This window comes from Aptenodytes patagonicus, chromosome 2, assembly GCF_965638725.1.
Source record: "Aptenodytes patagonicus chromosome 2, bAptPat1.pri.cur, whole genome shotgun sequence".
Classification (NCBI taxonomy): Eukaryota; Metazoa; Chordata; class Aves; order Sphenisciformes; family Spheniscidae; genus Aptenodytes; species Aptenodytes patagonicus.
The window spans coordinates 78525469-78537656 of record NC_134950.1 but is presented as its reverse complement, the minus strand read 5'-3'; the positions used below and the strand labels follow the sequence as shown (position 1 = coordinate 78537656).

General features: G+C 40.3%; 1 protein-coding gene across 11 annotated transcripts in view; it reads left to right on the top strand.

The window, feature by feature from the left end:
• The window catches only part of IKZF1 (IKAROS family zinc finger 1), a 68741-nt gene that overhangs the window by 15065 nt on the left and 41488 nt on the right, over window positions 1–12188 (top strand). For all 11 annotated transcript variants that reach the window (XM_076330289.1, XM_076330292.1, XM_076330299.1 and 8 more), the window contains exon 3: window positions 5611–5730. In XM_076330289.1, the coding sequence (XP_076186404.1) occupies window positions 5611–5730 (120 nt within the window). The remainder of the gene's footprint in view (window positions 1–5610; window positions 5731–12188) is intronic.

Below are 12188 nucleotides of genomic sequence, written 5' to 3'. Positions count from 1 at the left end.
CCAGGGCATTGCTTTTTTTTCTTTTAATATGGGGAGGAGCAGCATGGGAGATGCTGCCTTGAGTCAAGGAGTGGATTAGGAGGTCACACACTGCCTTCCTTATGGTCTGCCTCTCCCCTCGAGAGGGGAAATTTGCAAGAAACTTTGGCATTTTGAATGTTTGTGTATATGTAAATATGTACATAATATATGTATATCTGTGTATATAATTTGTAGCTCTCAAAGTTTTCCAGGATTTGAACCACTGTAGTACTTTCCTGTGCCCTTTAGCTTTTCTAGCAAATCATGCTGATGAGAATAGTACTCTTCTGTGATGAGAGAGGGTTTTATTAAAAATAATAAAAAAAAGAATATATCAGTGTAAGAGGATTTTTACCTCTGACAAGAAGTAGGCATATATAAACAGATTACAGAAAAAAAAAAAAATTGCTTTGAACTCTTCCTGCTGTTCCTGTCACTGAGCATCTGGTACTTTCTCTGAGCAGAGGCTGTGAGTTGTATTGGGTTGTTAGCTGGATTTGTGAACAACTGGTCAAAGAAAGAACTTGCTAATTTACTTTCATTTATGATCTGAGTTGTGTGTGAACCCAGCCTTCTGGAAACAGGAGTTTGTCAGATTAGGTTCCACAGATATTGGCTCTTTGTAAGCTCTTACTAGACCTCAAAAGTAGAGGATCTGAAGGTATAGGGAGCTTACCTACTTCTTTCTCATAGGCTGGCAAATCCAGAAAGGAGTTTTCCTCCTCTTCTCTTCCTCCTGTGGTTCTACATGCTTCTAGGATGCTTCCTTGCATGATGAGGGAGCTTTACTATATATTGGGAACCAGTTAGACAGTTGCACAGTTTCAGGAGAATGAGATTGTCTTGTCAGCTGAAAACCACTTTTATTTATTTCTCCTGCTCTGTGAGTAATGCTCGTCTGGTGTAGCTTACTCTCTGAGCCTATGGAATTAGGTGACTTGGTTCACTAGCACACTTGGTTGTGTTTTAAAAAAAAAAATAAAAAATAAAATTAGTTTGGGGGGTTTCTTTGGGGTTTTTTGTTTTGTTTTTTAACCCAGAAATAAAATAGGTCTCTAGAAACAGTCTTCTCAGCTCAAAAGCAGCGTTTTACAGCCATGTGCTTTATGCAGCTGTAGCTGACTCAGGTGTGGCAGGGGCAAGCCAGGCCAAGAGAGTATAAAACTAGTGTGAGCGAGCCAAACCCTGCCTGTGCACAGGCATTCCCACTTCTGGGAATCCAGGCATGGCTGGCTCCTAGAGGAACTGAAATACCGTGTGACTAGTACAGAGTTCACACTTTTTATTTTTCTCCTGAAAGTGATATTTCATGAGGCAAGCAGTTGCAGTTCTGAAATGAGGAGAGAGCTGACATACATTTAACCAAACGGTATCCGGCATCCGTACAAGACAGTCAGAAAACACAGATAATATCTCACTTAACAAGCAGTATTTTTCCTGCCTTTTTTATTTTTCTTTTTTTTCTCAGTTCTAGGGCCTAACAGTTAAGGAAGGTGAAAAAACAGTACAAATGTTTCCACACCTAACATAAAAAGATCCCCCTAGCACCGAGCAGGCTGTGCCGCACTCTGCAAAAGCAGGAAGAAGAGTTTTGCATTTGATGTTCTTGCTAGGTCCTGGGAAGGTGGAAGGAGTGTATCCTGGGCTGGTATCTCCCACCTGAGAGCCTAGTTCCTGTCCCAGAGTGGCTCTCTTCTCATAACTGGACGTTTGAGGTTCCACTAGTGAAGAGGAGATGTGAATTGGGGTTGTGACTCTCATCCAGAAAAATGTGTATGTTGCTCTTCTTGCATAACTTCTCCAGTGATTCTAGCGTTTCCATAGGAAACAACCCTTAGGTATTAAATACACCCAATGTTAGTTTGTGAAAGGATAGAGAATGAGATTTCTGTAAGAAATTCTACCCTGGCTTTCTTTTTAAAAGTCGTAGCTCCAGCAGCGCCATCCTGGCATGAACTGAATTGCTCTCAGAACTGAATGGAGATGTTAAAGAAACACCAGGCTACAGTCTTTGGTAGGAATAAAGGATGCATAAAACCTTACTGGGCTGGGCACTTTGTTCCCTTCCTCCCTTTCCTTATGCCTTTAACTATATATTGCTAGGGCAGAGATGAGGAAACTCAAGTAGAGAGAAGTTGAGGATCTTACCAGGCACTGTTGATAGGTTAGGCACATCTCTGACAATTTTCATACAGAAATGGCAGTGTTCGGACATCTGAGACCATCTTTCAGAGCTTTGGGATGAATTGGGGGACCGTATGATAGAGCCTGCAGTTGAAGTTATCTCCATTTATGACTTAACCAAGTGCACCATGAATCAGGGGCAGTGTGAGAAACAGAACTTCAACTCTACATCTCCCTTGTCTTTTTTGTTTGATATGTCAGGTGGCTCTTCATAAAAATTATAAAAAAAAAGAAGACACCCCCCTGCCCCAAGAATAGATTGCATTGTTTATGCTTCATTTCATGAAGCAAAAATATAAAATGGGAATGGAATAAATCTATGGTACTTTGCTCTGTTGTGTGACATTTTAATAATTTACCCCAGTACTTGCCACTAGGTGTTTTTTTTTTTTAGCTCCATCCCTTTGACCAGTTATTGTTCTGGACATGCCTGTTAGAAATTAAATGGGAAACTGTTCCCTCCTTTCCCCCACCCCCTTTCCATTTCTAAATTCATTGGCAAAAGGATGTTAGTGAGATTGCATATCTGTAAGATTACCATGCAGTAGTGAACTTACCATGGTGTAACAATTTAGATGTAGTTAAGGCATGAAATAGAAATATCATGCTCTAGAATCCAAGACGCAGAGCTCAACAAATATATCTATTTTAAATCCACTATTTTTACCCTGCCTTTTTGCATGCAGGGATTTCTCGATCATGTGTAACAGGAAGAAATCAAATTATACGAAATGAGTCATTAAAGTCAAGTTTACTAAGTTTTCTTAACTGCAGTCTCCTGCAAAGAGGGAAGCGTACCAGATCTCTGGCTTCTGCCCCACCAAGTCCATGAGGCTAGTCTGATTCACGCCACCTGGGCAAACGGCTATTAATTTAGCAAGTAGAAGATTGATATCTGTTTAGTGAACCAAACAGTTCACCATAAACTGCGAAAGTACTGATCTACTAACAGGTTTCTATTCCAAGACTGCTTTGACTTATCTTCAAAGCTTCCTACGTAGCCTGCTTATTGTAGGATGCCTAATTACACACTAAAAAAGTTTGGATTTTGTTTGCTATCTGTTATCTCATAGGTCTGATATTATGTGTTTATATTGGTTTGTGGCCAAAAAAGCCTTCAGGTTTTTAGGGTAAGCGCTCTTCTGAATCTAGACTAAGTCAAAGCATCAGCTTCCATTGTTGTAATTGGGAGCACAATTTGAACCTTGGAAGATGCAGGTGGCTTTTGATTGCCATTACTTTTTAACAAATTTCGTTAACATACATGTAGTGTCAAGAGAGCTGATTCTGACCAGACTGCCTCTTGCCCTCTGATTAAACTTCTGGGTTTTTTGTTTTTGTTTTGTTGGGGGGCAGTGTTGAAAAAGCTGAAATATTTCAGCTGTCTCTCCTCATCCATTCATCCTGTCCGTAAGAGATACCTCATCTTAGCAGAATGGGACTTGCATTGGAAAGTTGCTGGCAGTTCTTTAAGTTCCTTACATCCCGTAAATATAGTGCAGAAAACTAAAGGAATAACTAAATAAGGAGCTAAACAATGAATGGCAAAAACTGTTTTAATGAACTTACTTCCTGCTTTTACTTTCCTCTGCTGTAAAATTCATAGTCCTTTGTTTCCATTTACGCAATCCACCTTCGCTCTTGTACTCGCATCCAGTGGGTGTGATTTTACCCATTTAAGAACACCCCACAGAAGCTGGAGATAGGAGGGACCTTATGAAATCATCTAGTCGGTCCCTCTGCCAGTGCAGGACTGTGCCTTTGTTACCCTCGAGTCATCTGGCTGCAGATTTAGATGGTTCACCTGATGCCGCTCCCACCACTCCTGCTCAGAGATTATTCCACAGTCTGATAGACGCATCATTAAGAAATGCAGTCACCCACTCATTTCGTTCATTGAAACCTAGATTTGTGCAAACAACCCAAACCAGCTAATTTGGAAGATGACTTAAACCTACCTGTCATTTCCCCCCCGTCATGATCAGTATAGATCAGAAAGCACGATGCTTTGCTCCATCCAGGAGGTTGGGAGGAAACCGTTTTCTTCTTTCAGGTCAAATCCATAACTGGCATCACCAGACTGTTGTCAGTTAAGTAAGCTACATTCGTTTTAATTTTTCCTTTTCTGAGAAGTGATTTCAGAATTAATTAATGCTTGTGTGTTAATGAGGGAATTCTCATTAGAAAAAAAACATTAATTTGCTAGGCCTTTGTGCCATGAAATTACTGCCCTTTCTGGTGTGCTGATTGCCACGAGATGTCTAATAGAGTGCATCAGTGTAAAATGGTAACATCTCCATTTTGGAGACAAAGGTCTTATGTGAACACTACTGAGTTCAAATCCTGCTCTGGGTCTGTTCCATTCTTTGCTATTAATGCAAAGACCAGCCTTTTAGTAGTAGTTGATGAAACTAATCACTTAGATAATTCTTTTGGCAGTTGTTTCCAAGGCATGCTTCTGTTACAGATGTGTGAAGTCATTTTAAAAGAAGTTCTGCAAGACAGGGATAGTACTGTGGGCAGAACATGTATGCTGTGACTGAGAGCTAAACCAAGAAACCTCACCATTTCTGGAAGTGCAATACTTAGCAAGAGTTATTTTCCTTATTGTATTGCATTCGACACTAAAAGAGTTCCATAATACTTATAACACACTAAAGCACCAGGCTGTTTTCTTCTGCAAAACCTTGTGTACACAAGATACTGGGGTTTGTTTCCTCTTTACAAGTAAGAGACCATAAAACCCTTGAAGTCGTGTTTTGACTGACCTCTGCTAATTGTCCATGTTTTAGGAAGTCCCAGGAGCTACAGGCACTTAATTACCTGTAGGCACAAGGACCAGCCAAAGCTTGATCTGTGGGTATTAGTGAAGCTTGCTGAAGATGTAGTTGAATTTTTAGTTGGACATAAAATTTTATTTTTTGGGTAGTTCTGTTAGAGCCCCAGAATACTTGTGTGTTAGACTTCACTATGTCATTGAAGCAAATCTGGATGTGCTCTCAAGGAGCATTTGTGGAAGCAAGAAGAGTTTTTAGAAAAGAGGACCATTTGATAACCTTTGTAATCTGTCAGTCTACATTGGCTAAACTGGATCTTCTGAACATAGCAGCTGAAAAATATCCGTGTGTGTTACAAATATCCAGAAGGATAAGACTGATAACTGTGTATCCAAACCAGTAAATTTGGAAGAGACATTGGCCATGCATTCTTTTCACAAATATAATTCCCCTGTATTCAAAAGAAGCTTTCTCTGCAGGACAGCAGGTTTTGGTCCTGAAAATGTCATGCTTTTAGTAGTGTTTAGATTTTTTGTTAAGTTTTATTTGGTTTGTTGTTCCTCTTACGGTATTATTTGAAAATGAGGCTACTCTAATGACTCACTGATGCTACTTCCTTCACTACCAGGAAAGGAAAGTCCTCCAATTAGTGATGTCCCAGATGATGGAGATGAACCTATGCCTGTACCAGAGGACCTTTCAACTAGTACCGGAGGACAACAGAGTGCTAAGAATGAGAGAGTCTTGGGTAAGATGACTAGTCCACTCTGATAAGAAATATTAATACATAATATAATATGCCAATAAGGTTAAAGTACTATATAGCAAGCTGGTATACAAGCAGGTCCTGTGCCTTTCCATCTTGTTCAGCCCAGGATTACTCAGGTGCTTAGTTTTTTTTGTGCAACCTTCTCTTTGGGAAAGGCATTTTGAAGGACAGCAAGCCTTTTCATCCACAGAGAAGTTATAAAGATCCTACTATTTATCTTCTCTCTAAAGCATGACTGATTGCATGAAATTCTCCCCAGAAAAGATGGTTTTCATTCTGCGTAGGAAATAGAATTAAATACGTGGTTCCAGGTCAAAATTATCTAAACTCAGATTTGATAAAAGTTCAGTAAACTCTCAGGTATTTTTATCATTATTTTTATTATTAATTTGAATGCTATCTTGAATGTTATCTGCTATTCAGATTTCTCCAGAAATGCCATATTAGAACACACATAGTATTCATATGTTTCAGATTCCAATATCTGATCTTCATCTACCCTTGACTTTTTTAACTGGGAGAACTTTAGAAAACACTTGAATTTTGTTCTTCCAGGTAAAAGTCCACAACTGATAAAGTCTGTTGCATTAAAATAAATTATTGTCCACAGATGATTTTGCAAAATGCTGATTCTTCTTAGGGATCCCAGACTCCACACCAAGGACTAGCAATGCTGCTGACTACTGCATGCATCAGCTCACATGTAGTCCACTAAAAAAGACTAGACAATATTACTTGAGCACAATGCTTCTTTACTAGTAGGGAAAAAAAAGCAAAAAAAAAGCAAAAAAAAAAGCACAGTGACTCCCAGAATGCTGTGATCAATGCCCTATATGATAAAAATATTTCAGGAGAGGAATGACTATCAAAATATGTTTGTTTATCCACAAGTAAAAGTATTGCTCATCATTTTTACATTCCTATTGTAAGAATGAGGTTCAGGGTGGAAGACTGTTTACACAAAGATTGCAAGTGCCTTTAAATGTTTGTTGTCTAAGGAAGTTCAGTAAAGGATGGTAGGTGGAAAGGGAGGCACAGAAGGCAAAATAACCAAGTCAAGGTAATACAGCAGGATGGCGTCAGCATTAGGAATAGAGCCTACTCCCAAACTCCAGCACTAGCTAGTAGAGAATGCAGCATCTTATGCATCTTCACTTTATTTACCGCTTGATCCCCTCTTACCAAAAATGTGAGCGTAAAGTTCAGCTCCTACATGCATATTGACATACCTTATGAACAAATTAATTTTTTAAAATGTTTTTTAATAATCTGATCACTTATCTAGTGCTTTGTTTCTCAGTCCAAAGCTCTTTGGACAAAATCTTGCCTCTGCTGCTTGTGTATCAACTCAGTAAAATGAGTTACGCCTCCTTTCTCCCACAATAACTAAACCCTACAAAATATTTAAGTCTTGATTTAAAAAATAATAATAATTAAAAATAATCCCTTGTTCAAACCCAAACAAACTCACAGAATTTTTGATTGCATTGAATTTATTTCACCTCACAAATATCATACAGAACCAGCAAAGACGAAATTTACATTTGCTGATGATGTAACAATTCTCCCAATAGTTCAATTATATATCAATATAAACACATATTAAAAGTTACTGTAATAAATGAAGGAGAAAATGTTATCTTTGGTGTCCTAAATATAAGTTCCATCTGTTGTTCTCATTAGTTTTACTTTGTGCACTCAGCAATAAATTAGATTTTCCATGTGCTGACTTCAACATTTTTTCTACAGCCACTTTCTCTACCCATAGCTCTTTGGTTTTGAAGGGTCACATTTTGTAGTGAGACATTTACCATAGTGAACAGAAACAAAGACAATTCACAGTACTCTGTTTTATGGATGATCTTAACTATAGGTATCAACTCCAGCGCTTGCAATGTTTGTCTTTTCTGTAAAGCTGCATACACTCTTACCTCTTCTAACTACTCCTTTTTCTAGCCCTAAAATAACTTTTTGAAAATGGCGTACTGAAAAAATTAATTCTCCTTTTTTACAAAAAGGGTCTGAACTCATGCCCCAAACATACCAGGAGCTGTATGATTGCTATGCACATTCTGGATCATCATCAAAAGAAAATATGTGCCCTAGGAGTGGTGTTTGGCCTATATGATGCCATAGAAGTATTGGGGATGAAGGGGACTGTCTTTCTATGTAGGCAGTGGCATGGCAGCGTATACAGCGTTGGTGTTCAGTGCAACGCTGTCATCTCTAAGTCCCAAGATCTGTTTCTCACCTCTATTTATGACCAAACTTAGGTAGAAAAGGATGATCTGAAAAAGTAGTTTGAAGAACAATAGATAGGCGGGATAGTATTGTAACGCCCCACTGATATTATATATATCTCGTAGCTGGGAGATAGACTGTGGCCTATGATAACTGACAGGTAATGCACACGAGCAGATACGACCAGGCAACAATTTTTCTCTATATGACTTTACTAATGTCCCATCTGCTTCCTTCGTCAAAAGGGAATCCCCTGTGCACGTTGCTGTATTTCAATATGATTTATAGTGCATTCCACTTAATCTGTAACGCCCTGAGAGATCAGCTGTCCATACGGCATGCACTGAGGAAGGGTAATTTGAGTCAGACGTTTATGGAAGATGGCCACTAGGCTCTGGAGGACTTTTTTGTACATGTAGTGTTATAGAGGTAACAATGGAAATTGCAGGTTTGTTAAATGAAAAGAGTAAGTATTTACCTCATCTTACGAAAATTAGGTGAGAAATCTGTTTCTAATTTTAATCAGCCTGTGAGATAGAAATGTTCAAATGACCATTTCAGGTTTGTAGTAACACTTCATGAAACCTTTAACCCTGGAGTCAAAAGTTTAATTACCATTTTCATCAATTTAGCATTTTAAACGTCAAAGATTAGGGGAAATAAGCTATTTTTAGAAAAGAAAGATAGGCTCTAGCTCCTCTGCGTGTTTTCAAAAATCTCCTTTCTTGCTTCTTCCAACCTTAGACTGAGACTTGAATGTGGTGCTATAAACCTGATAGAGAGAACCATTTGAAACCTCTCTCCCGCTCTGAGAATGAAGGTGTAGTAGACTTCAGTAGCTAAAGTACGCAATTCACTTGCCAGATCTTATTGGGTGCCTTCAGATTTTGAGTGTCTCAGTTAAAATGGCTAGAGAGGGTGCAAATTTCATAAGGGGGGTGTCCAGAGGTTCATGAAATGTATGCTTTGACTTGTGTCCCCAGAGAGAGACACCCAAGATATGGCTCGCTTCTGACCAGTGCAAAAATAATAAGTGGGTGTGAAAAGGTCATTTGTGGAAGTAAAGGCATCAACAGTTTGTAGTAATAACCCCAAGCAGCACAGCAAAGCAGAAACATATTAAAAGACGTGTTCTGGTCACTGCTATGTCTTTTCATTTCTTTGATGAGCTTGCTATGTTTTTAATGTTGTAACTCCCAGAATGCCACTATGTGTTGAGCAGCATCCTCCTGCAAACTTCATTTCTGCTGCTCTGTCCACTAGACCTTCTTCCTTCCTTGTCCTCTTCTCCACCCCAAATTTCCTTCTCAGGCTGATCTGGCACCTATAACTTTTTTATTATTTTATTTTTTTACTCTGCTCGCCCCCCTGCTCTACATTTAGTTTTCCTAGAAACACAGGGAACGTTTTCAGACAATCAAAGAGCTAGATTTTCACAGCTCTTTAAGGCACTAGAGACTCTGTTTTACCATCTCTCCTAAATATCCTTTTGAAATTTTGATCTAAGTTATTTAGAAATACACATCCCACTGAAATTCCATTCCATTAAGAATTAGTGCTTTGCAGCCTATTTTGGATGGGCAGCCCTATTTCCCATGCTAACCTGTAACATAGGAGCTGATGTGAAATATCTTCTGCTGACTCTTACTGACTCTGTTCCAGTTTTGAGTTAAATGTTGTGTGCACCTTTTGTGGATAATCAGTACTGAACATCCTGTACGTGGTAGACGGTTGCAATTTAGGGCTGTTTCTGCCCTGGGACTGTATCCTAATTCAAGCCATGTGTGGGAAGCTAAAGATTCAGTGAGCTGTAGGTCAGACCCTACTTCATGCAGAAAAAGCCATTTGCTGCAGTGGTAGCATTTGCCTAGAAAGTCAAGCAGTACCTTCCTTTATCCGTAACTGCCCATATCGTAGCTGGCCATCGATGGGTAAAACACAAAAAGCCATCTCACAGTGTTACTGGCCTCAGAAAGAGGCTGTGGGCTCACCATTTCTGCACAGGCAGCTGTCTGATGCTGAAGATGACCATTTAGACTTCCAACACAGAAGTCAAGTGTTTCTCACTGAAAAAAGTGATCGCCGCCATAGTCGCAGATTAGTCTGGACCTGGAATATATAATGCGTACAGATATTCTTCTTTCTGAGAGGAAGAGGTGGGGAGAACTCTTCTCACAAAATTGGATTGAAACTGTTGGACAACTGAGAGAACATGTCCAAAGTAACAAGTCAAGGTGATCCTAGACATCAACAGAAGACAGATGAGATTTATATGAAGTTAGATACTCTCTATTTGTTTAAAATAAAGGACACTAGTATGGGAAGAGACGTTAAAAGGAAAGAGCTTTTTGACATTTTTCTCGTCCAGTGGGAAATGTCAAGTGACTGATGTTACCTCCCTCCCACAACCCTGTCATTGAAGCAGAAGCCTGTGTAGCTGCAGAGCCTCAGTGCCCGGCATCACCGGGAACCTGGGATTGCCTTCACACCCTGGGGTCTTCCCTCCTGGCCATGGGCATTCAGAGGTGGTAACCTGCACGAGTAGCTAGTTACTGGTGCAGGCAAGTGTCCTCACTCTGAGCTGCTTCAGTGCTTTATTTCCTTAAAAGGAGCTCAACCATTTGAGACCACGGACACAAGCATTGCCGAGGGGCCACTAGGCCAACCACAACAGCTTGCCATTACATCAGTCTGCTGCAACTCATACGTAGCTGGGTGGAGGCAGAGTAAAAGTGTGGAAAGGCTGCAGATGAAGGGGAGAAGGGAGAAAAGCCAGAAGGGGAAGTGCCCCACCCCAGCTTGCCAAATCGGTCCTGTTGCTTGAGACAGGTCCAGCTTGCAGCTGCCCCGGCACTTCGGCAGGGCAGGGAAAGGGGCTGAGGAAAAAGGCTGCCAGAGCTAAACATCTTTGCACGCTCCTCCTGTAGGAGTTCAGTGGCTATGAAGGCAATGTGTTGCGTATGAGTAATAAAATGCACATGTAGCATGTGTGCACATGGACATGCAATCATTCAGAGAACTAAAGTAACCTGGAGGGATGTGTAATGTGTTTTACTTGCTCAGGTTTCAGATGGACATGTCTGTTGCTCAAAGGTATGAAAGTCTGTAGGAGCTGATGAGCCTTTGTAAATAATTGCTGATAATTGCTGTCTCGCCTGATGTAGCCCTACTGGCTCTGAGCGCAGAGAGAAAATTTGTTTCAAGATGGTTTGGGGAGCCTTAAGAATTGTCTTTAACCCTTCACGATGCAACAGGGCTTGAAAGTCCAACTGAGGAGGCTTCTGAAGGAATTGAAAAACTTGTAACTAAAATATTTTAGGAACTTTTAAAAATAGGGAAGTTGGGAATCTCCCCTCTTGTTTGGTCCAAAGACCCTGTTTCTAGCCCCAAAGTACCAGTCCCCAGTATGGACTGGTATTGCATGCTCTGAGACCCTGCCAGTATGACATACCTGTTTTTAAGGAGAATGCAGGAGTTATTTTTGTCAGGATTATTTTCCTTTTGTATGCAAAACTCTTCTGGGAATTTGTATAGAGGAGGATGGGGGTGGTTTAGTGGGAGAAGGCATGTGACAAATTTCCTGAATGCCCTTACATATGCTGTATGGGATATACGGTATATACCGTTCAAAGGTATGTTTTGCATGTGCATAGTGTGAAACAGTGTGCTAGAGTGAGGTGCGGAAGACCCAGGTATACAGGGCCGTTGTGAAGCTGAGAAATTAGCCACACTGCCAGAGACAAGCTCTGCTCACGGTAATAACTTAGAACTTAGCAAAACGTGCACGAATTTTCACAAGGCCAGTGGAAAACAGCCCTCTTACTGAAGGCAAATTCCCTTATCAAATTTAAAAATGCTTGCTGCAAGTAATGGAGGGTGCACATTTTCAAAACAAACTTGCAAGTAGTTTCTCGAAGGGATGGTGAGCCAGTCTGGAAAGGAGAGCTGCCGCAGTCCCAGCATAGGCTGTGTTCTACTAGCGCAGTTAAGTCAGCCCATGCAAAGCTGGGGCAGAGTCACTGTGTAAGCAGGCATGTAAAAATTTGTCCTCTGATGCAACTGGAGCACATGATAAAATCAAATCTGTGAGAACAGAATTGATCCTAAAAGAGAGTTGTACTTTTCCAGTGATTTCTATTTAGTTTTGCGAGGAGTTTTTCCGCTCCTGGCCTGTTTGGTAGAAGTATGTCTTCTGT